Consider the following 19,815-nt stretch of genomic DNA (forward strand, 5'->3'; position numbering starts at 1 on the left):
CACTTGGAAAAGCATGTAGTCAATGATTTATCGTTTGGTTATATCAGTGCACGATGTAGTCCTTTGACCTGAGACATTGTAGTCGGATCCGATATGGATGCGTATGGTTCATACGGTGTATAAGTACGAGACTAATCATGTTTCGTACAATAAAGCCTATTTGGTCATGCGTTGTTCATATGCGGAAACGAACGATGGTCAAGAGGGGATCCATTGACTCGGAAATATAGGATCGGGAGTACCGCTGACTCCATCCGGATTCGAGTTCCTAGACGAACATCGATAAATGTCGGAAAACTGAATCTCTGGCCAGAGTCTATTATTAGTCATACAAAAGTAAGTTTGTGATGACAAGTTTCGGACATATTGATCGACAATTCGGTAGAAGATCGAGTTTAGGATTTTGACGTTCCATGAATCCATACTCGATTAGGATATCTCAATGGAGGGACTTTACCTGCATGGTACGTATGATCTGAAATGGGTTCGATGAAGTATTTCTTCATCGTGGTTTAGGGACTATGGCACATTGCTAGATGTTTACCATAGTCGTTGGGCCTCCGGACGGGTTTCCGGATTCATCCAGAACCGGCTCACGGCTAATCCACGGTGGACCTACATGGTCACACCAATAGCCTTGAGAAGTTAGAGAATGATGAGAGAGAGAAATGATTATCCGAAGAGGGCTAGCACCTTCCGAGGGTAATAACGGGATTTCTATAGTAATAGTTACATAGAAAACAATTTGTGACATTTTAAGGGTTAAAATGGTCAAGCAATAATTAATTATATTTAATTATTATATCTTAAAGTGTTAAGATTAATGAGATGAACAAAAATAACCTTTTAATAGTTAAAGGGTAAAAAGGGTAAATTTATGGGTTGTTAATGTAAACTAGTTTAGTTTACATGGGCCCTTGAATAATATTGATTATTCAAAGGGTAGCATATTAAATTCGTGGGGTCCCTTTATAAAATAAGATTTTATTGGGCTTGGAAGTGAAAAATAAATAATTGCAAAATAGCCCAAGTATATATAAGTGCAAAAGGTTGCATTTTTGTTCATTATTCACTTGTTCACTCAAACACAAACTAAAAGCTCTCTCTCCCTAGCCAAGGCCACTCTCTAATCCTCTCAAGGTGGTGTTAAAGTGTGGAGGTTTCATCCTTTTGAAGCTAATCTTCATCAATCCAAAGCAAAGGAGTAGGTATAATCTCATATCCAAGCTTTGCATGTAAACCGTTTTTTTTTAATCCATGCTTTCATGCTTTCATTCTCCATCTCCACCACTCTTCATGCATGCTGGTTCTTTCAGATACAACACAAGAGAAACAAAAATAGAAAAGAATGAAGAATATAATCAAAGAATAAAGTAAGAAAAGGAAAAATCGGAACATAAGTAACGGAGGAAACACAGTAATGCAGTTTGGTTTACTTACTGAGCAATTTGTGCTTACTCCATTAATTTACTGTTTTGCAGTTACTAGATGATTTGCGATCGGGTGGGATGTCAAGAAGTGGCAGAGTTTGGCGGCACTGTTCAAGATTACCTTATGTTTACTAAGTATATCAATGTTTTGTGTATATATTTATATGAAATAAAAATTAGAACTTTCGGATTTACATTATGTATATATATGTTTGTAAAAGTTATTTAGTAAATTCTATCTATATTTCTTACGGAATTACTAGCTATATAGTATATTACATTCGTCTATAAAACTGGTGCGGTAACGGTACATCTTCATTTCGCGTTTTCTCTAGCCTTCTTTAGTTTTTGTTTTCTTTTTCCTCCTTTGTTTCAAGCTATTCTTCAGCGGCGGTTCTCTTTGGTAGATTCCAACTTCATTCACAGTAAACACTGTATTTTTGCACCGTTCTTTGTTTATTCTTTTTTTTTTTTTGTTAGCGTTGAGTTTCTGGAAGATTTTGAGTTGATTGGGTTGATTTTTGTTTAAAAACTTTGAAAAATCTGGAGAGGTGGGTTTGTTTTGAAGAGATTTGAAATCCTGGTTGACCGAAAAAGAGTGTGTTGGTTCACAGTGGTTTTTCTGGGTTTTAAGAAGATGGAATTGACTTATACAAGTGTCTTGTTCGGCTCGCCTCGGTCTGCCTGACCGAGCCGAGCGTAAGGTTAAGCTAGGTTTGGAGTTTAGAAAACTAGTGCTGAGAATAGTTCAGTCAGTGACTCGGGGCAAGCAGGGATCAGGCGATAGTAGCTTTTACAGAGAGTGGGTCGGTCGGTTGTGCGGGGCAAGCGGGATCTAGTGTAGTTTTAGAGAGTAGGTCGGTTAGTGGTAAGGGACGAGTGGGGCATTAGAGTAGGATTAGATTTTTGGAGTCGGTCGATCGGTGGTGCGGGGCGAGCGGTGATCAAGTAGTAGTTTTTTGAGGAGACTGGGTCGGTCGGCGGTGAGGGACGGGGGTGATCAAGTATAAAAGGTTTTGAAGGGAGTTGTTCAGTCGGTCGGGGAGAGTGAATAGGTTTAGCGATGTCTGGGTCAAAGTCTAGTAGTTCTAGTGAGGCCGAGGTAGAGGTCGGGAATGAGTATGAGAATGCCCCAACCATGGTGATGATGCCCGAAGGTGGGGGCGTTCCGATCAGTATATCGACCGGGGTGAACGTAGCTACCCCTAGGACGAGTAGGGTTAATCAGGGTGATGATGAGCCTGACAAGCAAGGAGGGAGTGAGGAAGACTCCGAAGGAGTTGGTAGTTCATCCTCATCCGGTAGTGGCTCTGAGGACGAGCCAAGTTAGCCAGGTGGTGGGATACTGAGCCAAGATTATCCACCATTTCTGAAGGATAATGATATGTGGCAGATCCGGACAATGTATCACATTCTGGAATTAATTGAGATTAGGGCTGTTCGGTCATACGAACGGGTCGATTGGGAAGCAAAAGGATGGGTGAGCGCCTATGAGAAGTGGTTCCATGATGGGCTCAGGCTTCCCATCCCTCGCTTTGTATAGGACGTTCTAGACCATTTTAGGATTGCTCCGTCCCAACTCATGCCGAATGGGTGGAGGTTACTTAGGGCTCTGAAGGACCTTTGTGTGCAGCATTAGGAGATGTTTGGACTGCACGAGCTCCTTTATTCATACTTCCTAGAGGAGAATGATAATGACAAAGGTCGATACCTACTGAACCTTAGGCATGAGCAGGCCCACCTCGTGACCGACCTTCGGTCGAGTGATGAGAACTGGAAGGATCGGTACTTTTTTATGCGGGGTGATGCAGTCTTCGGGGAAAGAGGCCAAGGCGACATCCCATTCACCTGGCGAGCTACTGGTGAGAAACTTTGTCTTTTCCTTAAATTTTGATTACTAAAATCTTATTGTGTTTCTTCTTTGCAGAGCTTGAATTGAACCGAGCCAAACAGAGTGGGGACGACTTGGACGCGCAAACCCAGAAGGTTCTAGCTATTTCGAAGGCGCAGAGGGATTGGCAGGTGGTGCTGGAGGAAGCTTACCTCAAGACAAGTCATCTTTAGGTCGGAGTAGAAGCCATCCAGTGAGGTATCTCCTTCCCTTCGCTGAAGCAAACTTGGAGTGTGTTGCTAACTCGCTATTGCAATCATACCTTGTATGTAAGTCGAGGCTGAATCCATTAACTATTGGAGAGTTTGCGATTACAGAAAAGCTAATAAAGAAGCTGACCGTCCCAAGTGCAAGCAAGTCCATTACTAGGCGTCGAGAGAAATGGAAGAGTGAGTCATTGGCCAGAGAGGAGAGAAGAGCAGAGGATGTGGTTGCGACTCCACCAAGTCGTCAACCTGCGGCCGGAGTTGGGTCATCCAAGACAATAGTCTTGGATGAGGAGACTGAGAGGATCACCTTCAGCATCCCGGCTTCTATATCGACCTACTCGGACACGACTTCCATGAGTCAGTTGGCTGACTCATTTATGTTCCCAGCTGACGAGACCCATTTGAACTAGATGGGTGTGCTCGCGACCGTTGACTAGAGGGTTTCCCGTGCTTTCCAAGTATGAGCCAGAGTTTTACCTTACTGTGTTTATTACAGACGTATACTGATTAAGTTGTTTTGTTATATAAGCATTCACCAACAGCCCCCACCTGAGGAAATCCATCGTGTCGTAGGAGAAGAGGATACAGGATGTATCAAAATCTAATGCCAACCTGCGACAGAGGGAAGCGACAACACAGAAAGCTGAGCGGGAGAGCTAGCAGCGTCTGAAGGAGGCCGAGAGTGAGTTAGAGCAGTTGTGGAAGGAGTTGGCTGAGAAGACTATGGAGGTTGAGTCCTTGAGGGAGCAGTGCTTGAGCATTACTGATGACGCCATCATTAGGGCCCAGGGAGAGCTCATGCTTGAGTACAAAGCCGGGAACACCTCTCACTGGAACCCGGATGAGGACATCTAGCTCATGCGGGAGATGATGGATGAGGAGGCCGATGGGCATATGGAGGAGCAGATTAATAAGCAGGTGCTTGATTTTGCTCGCCAGTCGAGGCCATTGATTACTGAAGATATGAGCGATCAGGCTGCAGGGCGAGTGCTGGGGCTGGTGATAGGGTGATCAAGTTGGAGATGGGTGAGACGACTCGCACCGATGGTACTTAGCTCTTTTTTTGTTTTTGCTCATGTATTTTTGGGGCCTGCGATGCCCTTTCCTGGCATGTGTGCCTTACATTATACTTGGAACTTAGCCGCTTGGGGCTTCTTTTATATTATACTTGTGATTCTGTTTTGGTGCTTCTCTTGTGGGTAAATGAGTTGATTACTTATTTGTTTGTAGATGCACTAGGGGTTGAACCGCATGCTTATGTTGCGTTTTTGACGCGGCCAAGTGGCTGAGTCGTGTGGACTCTCTAGTGGGTTGGGGATGTAACTTTATGAATCGGTCTGAGCCGATCGAAGGTGTAGGTACTTATGAATCGGACTGAGCTAATTGAAGGTGTAGGTACTTATGAATTGGACTGAGCTAATCGAAGGTGTTATAGTTATGAATCGGTTTAGGCCGATTGAAGGTGTAAACTTACGGTTTGGTCTAGGCTGATCGAAGGTGTAATACTTATGAATAGGTCTGAGCCGATCGAAGGTGTTATACTTATGAATCGGTCTGGGCTGATTGAAGGTGTAATACTTATGAATAGGTCTGAGCCGATCGAAGGTGTTATACTTATGAATCGGTCTGGGCTGATCGAAGGTGTAGACTTATGAATCGGCTTGGGCCGATCGAAGGTGTAATACTTATGAATTGGTCTGAGTATCAAAGGTGTTATACTTATGAATCGGTCTGATCGACTTGGGTCGATCGAAGTTGTTATACTTATGAATCGGTTTGAGCCGATCGAAGGTGTTATACTTATGAATTGGTCTAGGCCAATCGAAGGTGTAGACTTATGAATCGACCTATGCCGATCGAAGGTGTAAACTTATGAATCGGTCTAGGCTGATCGAAGGTGTTATACTTATGAATCGGTCTGAGCCGATCGAAGGTGTTATACTTATGAATTGGTCTAGGCCGATTGAAGGTGTAATACTTATGAATCGGTTTGGGCCGATCGAAGGTGTAAACAATTCTATTGCTAAATAATACTTTATTTTATTCGGGCCCTGAGGCCGATTGACAGTGAAGGAGGTGGATAGCCCCACTCATCATTTTTTAAACAGAAAAAAGAAAACAGACATGTTGATGGAGGAGTTAAACTTAAAAGTAATAAAGTTTGAGGTGGACTGCATTCCAACTATTGCTGATGTCTTTGCTTTCAAGAGTTTAGAGTCGGTAGGCACATTTCCCTACTTCCTTGGCAATATTGTGGGGGCCTTCCCAGGTGGGGCCGAGCTTGCCTAAGTTGACCTCCTTAGTGTTTTGGAAGACCTTGCGGAGGACCCAGTCGCCAGTTTTTAAGGTTCTAATTTGGACGTTGCAATTGTAGTATCGGGCGGCCTGTTATTGATAGACTACGTTGCGGATGGCCCCTCGCTCCCACAGTTCGTCGACGGTGTCTAGGTTGTGGCAGAGGTTGTGGCTGTTGGTTTCTCCGTTTGCCCATTGAAGTCTGGTGGAAGGGACTGGTACTCTGGCTAGGATGACTGCTTCAGATCCATATACGAGGAAGAAAAGAGTTTCACTAGTAGATGAACGAGTTGTCATCCGTAAGACCAAAGGACTCTAGGTAATTCGTCTGCCTATACGCCCTTGGCTTTCTGCAGGCGTTTCTTTAAAGTCTGCATGATAGTTTTATTTGATGACTTAGCCTGGCCGTTGGACTGGGGGTTACAGGGGGTAGAGAAGCTAAGTTTGATTCCCCATATATCGCAGAAATCCTTGAAGCCCGAACTGATGAATTGAGATCCATTGTTGGTGATGATTTCCTTCGGTATCCCGAACCTGCAAATGACATGCTTCTAGATGAAAGCTTTTACCCCTCTATCTATGACTTGTGCAAGTGCTTCGGCTTTGATCCACTTAGTAAAGTAGTCGGTGACCGCCAACATGAAAACCTACTACCGGGCGCAGTCGGGAGCTTACCGGCTATATCCATTCTCCACTTTATGAATGGCCAAGGTGTGAGAATGGAGTTGAGTCGTTCGGGTGGGAAGTGTGAGATGTGGGCAAACCTTTAACAACTGTCACATTTCTTCACATAAGCTATTGAGTCAGTGCGTATAATTGGCCAATAGTAGCCAGCGGTGATCACCTGATGGGCAAGGCTATGTCCTCCGGCGTGGTTTCCACATTCACCTTCATGGGGTTTGACGAGAACTCATTTAGCTTCTTCTGAGCTTATGCTTTTGAGATAGGGACCAGATAATGACTTCCTAAGGAGCTGGCCTTCGTATATAGTGAACTTGACGGCTTTCGCTCTTAGGCGGCATGCTTCATTCTTGTTGGCTAGGAGCTCATTGTGTTCTAAGTATTTTACTATCGAAGTCATCCAGGTATCAGACAGTTCGATCTCCATCACTTCTTTGGGCGACTCGTTCATTGGTCATTTCTTCCAGTCGGCCAGCCATTGGAGGAATAATAGAGGTATGGATGACTGGGAAGAACATTGAAAGGCTGAGCCGAGGTTAGCAAGGGTGTCAGCATGGGTGTTCTCCGTTCTTGGGACTTGGGCGATGGAGAACTCTTCGAAGGCGTTTTGCAACTCTTCGACCAGGTTCAGGTAAGTTATCATATTCGAGCCGCAGGCTTGGTAGGTGCCTTGTAGCTGGTTGACCACGAGTTGGGAGTCGGACTTTACCTCCAGCTTCCTTGCTCTGATTTCTTTGGCTAAGGAGAGTCCACTGATGAGAGCCTCGTATTTAGCTTCGTTGTTGATGCATTTGAATCCACATCATATGACCTATTGGACGACGTCTCCTTCTGGAGTAGTAAGTACGATGTCGAGCCCGCTCCCATTAACGTTGCTTGAGCCATCCACTAAGTGAGTCCACTTTGAAGACGATCCGCTATTCATACACAGTAACTCTCTTTTTGCTTGGACGGTGGTGTTTAGAGTGAAATCAGGAAAAAAGTTTGCTAGCACTTGAGATTTGATGGCGGTGCACAATTGGAAAGATATGTCGAACTCGTTGAGCTCTACTGTCCATTGTGTGAGTCGGCTTGATAACTCTGGCTTGTGTAGTATCTTCTTGAGTGAGAAGGAGGTGAGTACGACTATGGAATGACATTGAAAGTATGATCTGAGTTTCCTGGATGCATGGACAAGGATGAGGACGAGGACGAGTGCAAGTTTCTCTAGCTGACTGTATCATATCTCCGCGTTGAGGAGTGACTTGCTTACATAGTAGACCGATAGCTGTTTCGTATTATCCTCCTGAACTAACACTACCGAAATCGCTGTCTCTGAAACCGTCAGATAGGTGTAAAGTTTTTCCCCACCCTTGGGCTTGGAGAGGTGTGGGGGGAAGGTTAGGTATCTCTTTAGTTGTTGCAAGGCCTCTTCACAAGAGTAGGTCCATTCAAATTTCTTAGATTTCTTTAGCGTGTGGAAGAAATGGTGGCACTTGTCGGTGGATCTAGAGATGAAGCGGCTCAAGGCGGCCACTTCTCTTGCCAAGCGCTGGATGTTTTTGATGCAAGTTGGTGATGGCATGTTGACGATTGCTTGGATTTGGTCGGGGTTAGCTTCTATCCCACGTTGAGTTACCATGTATTCTAGGAATTTCCCTGATGAAACCCTGAACGAGCATTTGGCCAGATTCAGCTTCATGTTATACTTCTTTAGGATGGTGAATGCCTGGTTGAGGTGATCAAGGCGCTGTTCGGCCATGAGGGACTTGACGAGCATGTCGTCGATGTACACTTCCATGGTATCCCCGAGGTGTTCAGCGAACATCCTGTTGACTAGCCGCTGATAGGTAGCCTCGGCGTTCTTGAGGCCAAACGACATCACTTTGTAGCAGTAGGTCCCTCTTTCTATAATGAAGGCTGTTTTCTCCTGGTCGTCCGGGTGCATCAAAATCTGATTATAACCTGAGAAGACATCCATGAAGCTTAGGAGTTCATGGCCTGCTGTTGCATTGACCATCATGTCGATATACGAGAGCGAGAATGAGTCTTTAGGGTAGGCTTTGTTTAAATCTGTGAAGTCTATGCAGACCTTCAATTTTTCGTTCTTTTTCTTCACCAACACCACCACGTTTGCCAGCCAGTCGGGATAGTGGAATTCTCTAATCAGGCCATTGCTCAGTAATTTGTCGACCTCCTCATTGACGATCCAGTTACGTTCTGGTGTGAATTTCCTATGTCTCTGCTTCACTTGGGGGTGATCTGGGTCTACTTTAAGGTGGTGGACGATTGCTTCTAGGCTGACTCCTGTCATGTTAGTGCGGGACCAGGGGAAACAGTCATGGTTTTGTCTGAGGAATTCTATGAGTCTTTTTCTTATTTTAGGCCCGAGGCTTGATTCTATCTAGGTCTTCCTTTTGGGGTCGTTTGGGTGTATCTGCATTTCATCCAACTCCTCCATCGACGGTTGATCTGGCTCGGTCGGTAGGATTGGATAAGACAGTAGTTGCTATGAAGCGTTACCTTTGCTTTTGAATATGTTTTTGTAGCAATCTCTGGACGCCTTGGGGTCGCTCTTGATTTTCCTTACTCCCAATTTTGTTAGAAACCTGATAGTTTGGTAGAAGGTGGATGGAACAGCTCGCATGTCATAGATCCAAGGTCAGCCTAAAATGACGTTGTATGGTGAAGGACAATCGAGCACTAGAAAGATGGTTTGCTTGTTGACTCCGCTCGTGTAGACAAGCAGTGCGATTTCTCCTATGGTGTACTTCTGCTCGAAACTGAACCCTACTAGTATAGTTGGTCATCTGCTGATGTTTGTTTCGTCTAGTCCCATGACCTTCACTGCTTCAAGGAATAGAATGTTTACTGAGGATCCTCCATCTATGAATACTTTCTTGATCAGGATGTTTGCGATCTAGAGGGAGATGAGAGCATCTTGATGAGGGGCAACTAGGGTGACTAGCTCATCATCTTCAAACTGGATTACCTGGTTGGTGTGCAGTCGGGAGGGCGGATGGATGGATTTGACTTCTAGGTGATGGTTGGCTCAGGCATAACGCTTGGTTGAGGAATAGCTTACCCCACTGATCTCTGACCCACTAGAGATAATGGAGCAGAAACCCTTTGGTGTAGGTTCTTGCGGCCGGGGGGGAGGGGGGATGCTTCCTTCGAGCTTTTCTGGCTGATTGCATTCTTCCCTTTATTCGTTAGTAGATCTCAGAGATGTCCCCTCTTCAGTAGCGTGGCGACTTCCAACTGCAGGGCGATGCAGTCTACAGTGTTATGACTATAGTCGCTGTGGAATTCGCACCACTTGGTCATGTCCCTTCTTGCTTCGGGATTGAGCTTGTTCGGCCATTAAACGGTAGGTCCCATTCCTTTCATGATTGCCACAACTTGGGCTGGTTCGACATTGAGGTTGTACTCAGAAATTCTAATTGGCTTGACCTAGATGGTCTGTTGTCAGTTCTAATTGGTGGGCGGTCATACGGTCCCTTTACCTTGTTCAGGTTCTGTGGAGGGGGTTAGTAACGGGGCTCAAATGATCTAGACTCTAACCTTCTATCGTTCCGCTTTTGGGGACAGTCATCGTACTTGGCATGCCTCATCCGATTCATTTACAGCTTTGGCTAAGGTGTCTTCCATCATGGTGCAATTGAGCTTCGTCAGGTCTTTGTATAGTTCTCCGTCCAGAAAGAGACCATTTCTAAATGCGTCTACTATTGTCTTTGGGTTACAGAAAGGGATGTAGATTTTTTCTTTATTGAACCTACTGACGTATTCTCTAAGCGGTTTCCTCATCTTCTGATAGACTCTGTACAAATCAGCTAATAGTTTCTTGAGCTTTTTGCTGCTGGTGAATTGTTCAATGAAGGTGTCAGTGAGTTGGGCGAAGAAGTTGATTGAACAATTTAGAAGGTTGGTATACCACTGGAGTGCTGGGCTGGAGAGGCTTGAACCGAAGCTTTTACACATGCAGGCTTCCCTCAGTGCTTGGGGTATCGATACGATAAACATCCGCTGCTTGTAGGAGGCTATGTGGTCGTCTGGGGTGGTTGTTCTGTCATAAGGCTTCATGATGGGAATGGTGAACTTATGTGGTATCTCAGCTAGTGCGATTGCGTCTACGAAGGGTGAATCGGCATAATAGTGAGGTTTGCTTTTTTTTGTTGGGATTGACATTCCGGGTATACGCCTCATCACAGCCTCTATGTCGGCCAGTCTCTTGGCCAATATTTGTTTCATAGGAGATATGGATACCACTAGGTCATCCTGGTTAACTAGGTTGGCCACACGATTCACGTCTGATGCATTGCATTGGGTTAATCCGCGTGGTGTAGTCTGACGGATCACTCCGTTATTTGTCGTTGGGTAGCTTTGATCCCCATTCATTCCCTCCGGTTGGATGACTCCCCTCGTGATCGATCGGGTGTTTCGCCCCACATAGATGATAAGGGGTGTTATTTGGGATTTGTTCGGTCCATTGGGATCAATGGACTCGAGCGGGGTAGTTTGAAGGAGTGGAGGACCGCTTGACCTACGAGGATGAGCAGAGCCAAGTGGTGTTTGGGTAGGGATGACTAACTGAAGGTGGGATGGGATGGCGAGGATGGGTGGTTCTAGCTGTGGTGGGCTCTCAGTCGCTTGGACTCCTTGATCTCGTGCCTGAAGCGGATCGACCGAGAGTGGCTCTATCGGTGGCCCCCGTTCCCTATCAGTCAGGGTTGAATTGTCAACTAATGACGAACATAGTTGGCGCGACCTCGTATCCGAGATTGCGGGTCCGTGCTTTGGAGTCTGGAAAGGTTGCATAGATGGAACCGAGGCGTGAAACCGATTGCGTGGTACCTGACAAGGCAGAAGCTCAAGATCATAAAATTGACTTACCTTCTCTTTTAGAGATTGGTTCTCGGCCCTGATGGAGGCATTTTCAGTTCGGACGGCAGTGTTTCTCAGCTTCCAATGTTGCCACCTTATCTGAATGCTGTTGCATGAGGGCGGTTAGAGCCTCTAGTTTGGCCTTGAGGCTTGGATTAGTGTTATCAGAATTGTCAACCATGGAGAGTTTCTTCACGTAGCAGGGTTTGTTGAGATGAATGATTGCTAGAGGCCTCACGGTGGGTGCCAAACTGTAGATGCAAAAATCTACCGTTACAGAAGGAAGGACTGATCTCGTGAGGTTGAGGCCACTAACAATCTGCTGCACCTGCACACGTGAGAAAATAAGCGTGAAGCAGACGAAAAACACCAGGGTGGTGTTTGCCATAGGCACTCCGACGCTTAAGTAAGCAAGACTGAGCGAGGCTAGTTTTAGTGAAGGTTAGGAAAAGGAAGAGTTACCGGAAGTCTAGTCAGGGACTGTGACTACGACTGTAATGCGAAGTTCTCAAGTGGGAACTCTAGGGTTTGAAGGTGTAATGTTTTCTATCCCTTGTTAGAGGGCTGACCTCTGTTTAAATAGTGACTGTATGGTCTTCCAATCCTAGTGGAACTGGGAGTCCTCGTAGTAGTAGTTCTCCCAAAGGGTGTAACCTTTGGCTCCCTTATCTCGGCAGGTAAGGGAGTTCGAGCGTGACTCGGATACAAACCTTGGAGGAATTGGGATAGTAGTTGACTTTCATATCAGAGTTCAAGTAGGAGTGTGATCCGTAGGCGACTGTGGATCTCGAATTGACCGTAAGCCCAGAAAGTGCTCTAGGATCAGGAGACCTGGGTCCAGATGGTAAAATCCGACTGCACTTCATACCGAATGGGCCTCATCTATGGAATTCTGACTTGGGCCCTATTGAGATTGGGCCTAGGCTTTCATTTTTGTTAGAGGTGTTTCCTTATTTGGGCCGAAGACATTTTTTGGCCCTAACAAATGAAATATATACATTTGTCCAATTACGGTGTGTTTGTATATTGCGTATATTGATGTGGTGTGTTGTGGTTTATACATATAATATGATTCATTTTCCTACATATAATATGATTCATTTTCCTAGTAATGGTAGTGTCTTTGTCATACACATTGATGTGGTGTGTCATTATTGAACAACTAAGTTAGGAAAAAGTTTTAACGGAGGGGAATGGACATATTTATTTGATTATGATGCATCTATAAGTTAAGTATGTGTATTGTGGTTGATCGATTACATATGTGCTCGTCCTATTAGAGACTTTCACCAAACTTGCAAGTTAATTACGATTTCATAGTAAACGTCTTTGTTATGTTTAAAATACAAGGTCCAAAAGGCTCAAAATTAGAAGTCTCAACAATGGTCTAATATCAACTATATTTGGGTGATCGAACGGTTCGATAGAAACTTTTGGGTATATTACTCAAAATATCTTGAGTTTGAGTCAATCCTTGGTTGTTAATAGGGGTAACCATTAGAGTTCTTACCCAATTAATAATTCTAGGGTCTTAGATTGGGGTGTTCGGTTTCGGGTACCCTACACTTTTAGAAAGAACCAGAACCAGAACCAGAATCAGAACCGACAGTTCCTTGAAATTTGAACCAGAACCGAAACCGACTGTTTCGGTTCCTAGGTACCCAGAACCAGAACCTGTAACAACGGTTCCGGTTCCGATTTTGGGTACCCTATAAAATTATATGACCCTCCCAAAAGTTTTTAAAATGGCCAAAAAACCCTTAAAAACTTCAAATACACCCCCACCTGGCACTTGTTAACAAAAATAAAATTACAAATTATAAATTCAAAATTACAAAGTCCATTACTTTGTAAAAGTAGATTCTCAAAAGTCAAACCAACTTACTTTAAATGTTATGAAATATAAATATAAATGTATTCACATTACTTATTTTACAAAAGTTTTTATTAACCCCCCTAATCTTTAATTTTATTTTATATTAGTCTCGGTTCCTGGTTTCTGGTTCCTGATTCCGGTTCCGGTTCCTAACTATAGGAACCGGAACCGGAACCGAAACCAGAACTGCACAGTAACGGTTCCAAAATTTTGGAACCAAAACCTACCAATTGATGATTGATTCTGGGTAGGAATCGGAACCAAACCTAGGGTACCCGTCGGTTCCGATTCCAGTTCCAACCGGTTCTTTTGAACACCCCTAATCTTAGAGGATTAATGAGATACGTAAACACCAATATACACTCGTATAATTCACTATAAATTATAACTAAGACTTCATAAATACAAATGGTCCATAGATAAGCTAGAGGTTAAGTACAATGACTCTTTACCTTTAAATCACAAATATACTTTGATTTAAAACTTATTTCCAAATTCTAACACATATACACCGACTTAAACATAGGACAACCCATGTTTATGATTATAGAAGACGACTCTAAGTAAACTTAGTGGAAAATTGAATGAATTCTATTTTTGGTAGAAAAAATATTAATTGCTTTAATATTTTTTAAATACCCAATTAATCATATTTTATTTTTATTTTTATCAAGTACATTACCCAAGGTATTTTAAAAAAAAAAACCATCAAAAAGGTACTATAATGAAAGACATATAAACTCTTGTTACACATAATAATTAAGTAAAACATTAGGTACTCGTCTGCAATATAATTCCTCCACCGACCTTTTAGTTTCTTTAGAAACCCTAAGCTAACATATTCTCACACCGATTCGTTGACTCGGTGGTCTCCAGACTCAGTCATGGCTGACCCTTCGTTACCGCCTCTGCCTCTGCCTCCGACGGAACGCGCCTCCTCCGAATCGACGAACGACAGCTCGGCGCTCTCCGCCGCCGAATTCCTCTCTCGTTACGAGGTCCTGAAGCGACGCTCGCAGCGCATCAAACGCCTCTCGAAGCTCTACAAGTCGCAGTACTGGGCGTTGATGGAGGAGCTGCGGGCGAAACACAAGGAGTACTACTGGATGTACGGGAAGAGTCCGTACAGAGACGACGACAGGAGTCATAAAGAGAACAATAATAACAATTGTAGTAATGGTAAGATTAAAGAGGATGGTAATGGTACGAACCGAAGGGAGGGAACGGGAGAGGACGACGGTGTGATGATGAAGAAGTGTGGAGTGGCGGGGTGTAAATCGAAGCCGATGGCGTTGACGAGGTTTTGCCACCCGCATATTTTGTCGGATTCGAAACAGAAGCTTTATAAGGCCTGTTCTTATGTTGTTAAAAGGTATTATTATTATAATTTGTTTAAAGAATTTTGTGATTTATTATGTCTTGTTATGTTTGTTAGTGATACTGTGATGAAATTAGTTTGTTTGATTGGTTGATTTGTATTATAGCTTGCTGTTCCTGGTTGATCAAGTTTTCGAATTTTATTTGGTTAATGAATGGAACATAAATTCCCGAGGTTTTTCCTCATTATGGTGTTTGAGATTGTAAAAGTTTAGGTGGGTATGATTTTGGCGAGATTTTTGATTAGTTTTAATGTGTTGAGGGGTTTGTGATGGATTTTGAAAACAAGAAAAAATCCACTTGTATTTAGGTAACTGATTGAATAAATGAAACACAAAGGTGGAATTTGATAAATTTATGGGGGTTTTGGTGGCTATCATTGGGGAGATTTTTTGATGAGTTCTAAGATTTCAAGGAGTGTTGTTGATGGGTTTGTAAAATATTGAATAGGGTGGACGTTTATTGGTCTTTAATTCATCGATGGGACAAAGGAAACAAAAATATTGAAGTTGGTTAATTTTATGAGGTCTAGGTAGGTATGATTTTAAGGGGTTTATTTTTATTTTTTTATTATTTTTGTTTTGAGTTCTATGGTATAGAGGAAGGTTTATGATGAACTTGAAAAAAATTGAATTTGGGTGAATTTAATACTATGTATTAAAGCTGGGGATTAATTCATTGATTGAATAGATGAAATACAAATTCATAAGGTTTGGCCGACGTTTGAAATTTGATAAATTTTATGGAAGTTGAGGTGGGGATGATGTTAGGGAGTTTTTTTTGAGCTTCTGGATGTTGAGGATGGTTGATGACAAATTTGAAAAAAAAATAATCTAGGTTGAATTTTGAATTGTCTTTTGGAGTTTGATACTATGTAATGAAGCTTGGGATTAATTGTCTTTTGGAATGTGTGTTAATTGAATAAATGAAACACAAAGTCATCAAGGGAAGAGTAAAATTTTAAATGTATGGAATTTGATAGATTTTATGGAAATTTGGGCAGGCATCATTTTAGGAGGTATTTGGTCACTTTTATAGCATGAAGTAGCTTATGATGATGAATTTGATAGAAAACTGATTCTAGGTTAAGTTTTGGGACTTCATGTGTTGTTTAGCTAAAATATGGAGTGGACTTGACAAATTCCATGGCCTTACACAAATTTTAGAAAGTTGTAATGAGTTTCAAAATTTTAGGGTTGTGTTTGAGGAACAATGTAATAACCTAGGTTGGCTAGCTAATGGCTAAAGAAGCTACTCTTGAATTTATAGTAAGTATGGTTTTAAGAATATTTTTTCTTTCTCACTTGGTTGTGGATTGAGTATCAATTATTCGGTTGTATGTTTCCCGTGTATGTATAGGGGTGTTGTCTTGTTGAGCTTGTAATGTGGTTGGGCATGGGATGTTATTTAGTGCTTGATGTCCCAAAGTTGTGACTTTTCTTTTTTCGGTGGGAGATAGGAAACATAGAGTTCAATATATTAATGATAAGAGAAAATGGGGAACCAGTAGTCCACCATGAAAAACAAATCAAAACTGCAAAATACGCAAAAGAGCATGAACTTAAGCCACTTCATAATTCCAATTTCTAAATATTTCTATATGGTTTGAGGATGAGACAAAAGTATAGAAAATTTTTAGTATTTAAGGATTCCTAATGAACATCGTACTCATTGTGCACAGATAAGAGTTTGCTTCTTGACTTTTAGTGTTAGATAATATCCGAGGGATAGAATACTCCAGTATACAAGATTTATATACAGGCGTTCACATCTGAGGAGGTATGAGATTTTTTCTTCATTTCTGGGTTGGTCTCTAGAGAATGGTAATCTAAGTCATAAAGGCTCGAGTCTCACTATTCAATCGATTTTCATTTCTTGGCAAAGAAATTTGATGTTAGGAAAAGTTGAATTCAATTGGCATTTTGTGATTGTTTTATCATGAATTGAGCAATTATTATTATTATTATTTTTTTCATTTTGTAGAGTATGGGGATAAAGCCTGCATTGGTGGGCTATCTATGTTTGCACTACAAGTTTCGCATAGATGTGCCAAGTTCTTTTGTCTCAACATTTGAGTGTTTTAGAGCCTCTTTGATATAGGAATAAGTTCACTTTTTTATTTTTGAGGGATACAGCAAATTTCATGAAAGTGCATTTGGTTGGAATATTTCAAAAACAGTTTTCAAAACAATCATAAAAGTTAGTGTAGAATTAGAAAACTAAAAAAAACCTGTTCTCTAAATTTTTTTACTCACATCTTCTCCCTTAATAAAAAAATACAATTAGTGGCTGTAAGCTCAAATCCTGAAAATAATATCAAGCTGGCCCGACAATTAAATCTCAGTCTTTCCATAAAGTCTTATTATCAGTAATATTTTTTCAATTTTGGGGTATTACAGTGGGGAATGAAAAGACTAGATTGAGACTGATGTAATCTTCTTGCTTTAGGCTCTTATTTTATGACATGGGCTCTGATTAACCCTTTCTGGATGAGATTAGTTTTGCTGATCTTACTAAGTCATTTAATAGTGATTGCATATGGTACGTAAAAGAGATGAAGAAGCTGCAGATAAAAATTCTTAATCTGTGATTCAAATTAGCTCTACAAGTTGAGGACCTTGAGGTATTTTCTGCGTTATATGAGACGAGTACATAATCTACTTTTACTTTCCTGTTGGATACTGGTGTTGAACTGGGATTTATGTCCATGATTGCTTCTTCTTGTTGTTAGGAGAGAGAACAAACACAGTGAGATCCTTTCCTTGATATAATGTTTTTCCTAATAAATGGTGGTTTATATGCAGTGCGCATACTGGACCTATTCTCTGTGGAAAGCCAATACTGAGATCCACTGTTCCTTCTCTGTGCTCCAATCATTTTCAGAAGGCTGAAAAGCATGTTGCACGAGCCCTTAAAAAGGCTGGTCTGAATGTCACTTCACCAAGCAAGGTTGCCCCCAAGTTACATGTTGTAGTCGCAGAATATGTGCGCCAAATTCAAACTAAAAGAAGAGCTGCTCAGAAGGCCTCTATAGCCAAAGTTGAGATTAAGGAAGAAAAAGCTAGTTAAAAATCTAGCTGGTTCTGCTGATTAAACTGGTTAAGGCTTGATATTTCTGCAGATTTTACTGCTTAAGGCTTGATATTTCTGCAGATTTTACTGCTTAAGGCTTGATATTTCTGCAGATTTTGATTTGTATAGATAGGTTTACTATTAGGGAAGCTGATAGATTTCAAATCTGGGGTTGAGTAATATTTCTGATTGAATGAAGCTGGACCATCTGGATGTGACATTGGATTTTTGCCTTACAAGTCAATTCTCTGTGCATGGTGAAGGTATATCTCCTGATTACTCTACATTTGAAGTTGCTTTATATTTTCTGAATATGTAATAAATGCCTTAAATGCAACACATACAACATATACAACGAATCTATACATTTTGTGTTTATGTAGATGAGCTTCATTTGTCAATCCTTGGTAGAAGCTTTAGATTGTCTGTTTTTGGGTTTTGTTGTATTGTATAACTAGTATTTATATAATATTGGGAACGAGTAGGAACCTGCTTTTTTATGAGTTTGGAATCATGCGGGTATAACTTAGGGATGTTTCTCCGTCAGATAGGACCAATCATTCAAAAAAATTAGTTGGGTTTGCTATCCAGCTGGGATTCTTGTTAGTGCATCTATACCTGAAAATGGTATCAGGAACCAGCATGTGCCTGTTTGCATCGTTCATTATCATCATAGAGGTTTTCAGAACATCACCACCATGTGTTTCTGATAAAAACAGCCAATCATACCCATGTGTTTCTTTGAAGTCTTTCATAGTAACACATTTAACTTTCAGGACTTGACTTGTGCATGTGCTTGCGTAATTGAGTGTCTCTATTAGTTGATAATTCTGTCAAGGTATCTGTTTCTATCAGATTGAAAATTGCATCAGCAACAGCAAGTGCCAGTTTGCATCTTTCATTATCATCATAGAGGTTTTCAGAACACTGCTGCCATCATGAATTTATGACCAATTAAAGTCCAAAAACACCATCATGCATCTTTCGTAGTAACGCATTTAACCTTCAGGAATGTGACTTGTGCATGTGCTCTCTCGCAATCAACAGTCTCCATTAGTCGATAATTCCCTCTAGTAACTTATGATCTTAAGAATTTATCTTCTTTCATTTCAGGCCATTCTCCTTGTGTATTATAATTTCTAGGTGGACGCGTGAAATTACCGATTCCAAGAGAAGGAATAATGGGTGATGTAAATGAAGAATATGGAGTTCACAACTCAGCTTATATATATGTGCTACTGGAAACGTGGGATAATTGGCTGGTAAAAAAATTATAAATATTGACTTGACATTTCAACTAGCTGTTTTTGTAAATTCAATACTTCTGCTATTTTTCGCCTTGATTATTTGTCTATGTTTATTGATCATATAGCGTAAATGCTATCTGTGAATGGAAAATTTAATCTTGTTCTATTAATGTTTCATTTGCAATTCCTTTTCTTGACATTTTAGTAAACATTGTGATCATTGTGACTGATGTTGATGGTTTTGACCGATCGTTATATGTTCGGTACTTTCTTTTATGAAGTTGGGAAAAAAAGTATTTATGAGGATCGCGTTATGCTACTGATGGTAATATAATTCTTTATCTGGACCATTAGATCATAGTTTTGTCAACTGTTGGACGTGATCCAGAGGTTCATATACGATAATGTTATCCGGTCTAGCAACTGAGCAAATGAAAATAAGTTGGATCTGATAAACTTTGAGAGCGTTTTCTGGAAATAGTTCTTTAAAATGCATTTGGTATTTCAAGACCTTTTTGTTTCAGGTATTGAGGATGGGTGACCCTTTTTTTTTTTTAGTTACTTTTTAATATTTTGTGTTAACAAAGACAAGATGTATTATACTTGGTTGCATACTTGTATGTTTTCTAAAACAATTAAAAAAAAAAACTAAAAATTAACCAACCCTTGGGTGGTTAAATAGTTTGATAGGGATTCTTAGGTGCATAACTTAAGAGGTTATGAGTTTGAATTTCTTCTTTATTGTTAAAAGGGATGGTCATTGAAGTTTTTGTCCGGTTGGTAATTTTAAGGTCTCGGAGGATTAGTTGAGGTGCAACGTAAGTTGGTTCAGACATTTTCGATTATGAAAAAAGAAAAAAATCTATTTTTTTGT

At 41.4% G+C, this 19,815-nt stretch overlaps 1 protein-coding gene across 2 annotated transcripts; it reads left to right on the forward strand.

Moving 5' to 3' along the window:
• Positions 1–14,064: 14,064 nt before the first annotated feature.
• LOC116107189 (INO80 complex subunit D-like) lies at positions 14,065–19,112 on the forward strand. Of its 2 annotated transcripts, none has more exons than XM_031393493.1 (4): positions 14,065–14,617; positions 17,427–17,743; positions 17,808–17,957; positions 18,808–19,112. In XM_031393493.1, exons 1-2 carry the CDS (start codon positions 14,130–14,132, stop codon positions 17,689–17,691), a joined length of 753 nt encoding a protein of 250 aa, XP_031249353.1. In that variant the 5' UTR covers positions 14,065–14,129; the 3' UTR covers positions 17,692–17,743; positions 17,808–17,957; positions 18,808–19,112. The 2 variants fall into 2 exon arrangements, with proteins under 2 accessions (XP_031249353.1, XP_031249354.1); XM_031393494.1 differs by having other exon boundaries at positions 17,427–17,726; positions 17,791–17,957.
• Positions 19,113–19,815: the final 703 nt, after the last annotated feature.

The sequence above is a fragment of the Pistacia vera genome, unplaced genomic scaffold (assembly GCF_008641045.1).
Source record: "Pistacia vera cultivar Batoury unplaced genomic scaffold, PisVer_v2 Contig529, whole genome shotgun sequence".
NCBI classification, from domain to species: domain Eukaryota; kingdom Viridiplantae; phylum Streptophyta; class Magnoliopsida; order Sapindales; family Anacardiaceae; genus Pistacia; species Pistacia vera.

Bases quoted from the DNA above. Each gene is read 5' to 3' on its own strand.
- LOC116107189 (XM_031393493.1), top strand. From the start codon at position 14,130: ATGGCTGACCCTTCGTTACCGCCTCTGCCTCTGCCTCCGACGGAACGC. The intron at 14,618-17,426 runs GTATTATTATTA...GTTTATATGCAG, and splicing joins TGTTCTTATGTTGTTAAAAG to TGCGCATACTGGACCTATTC.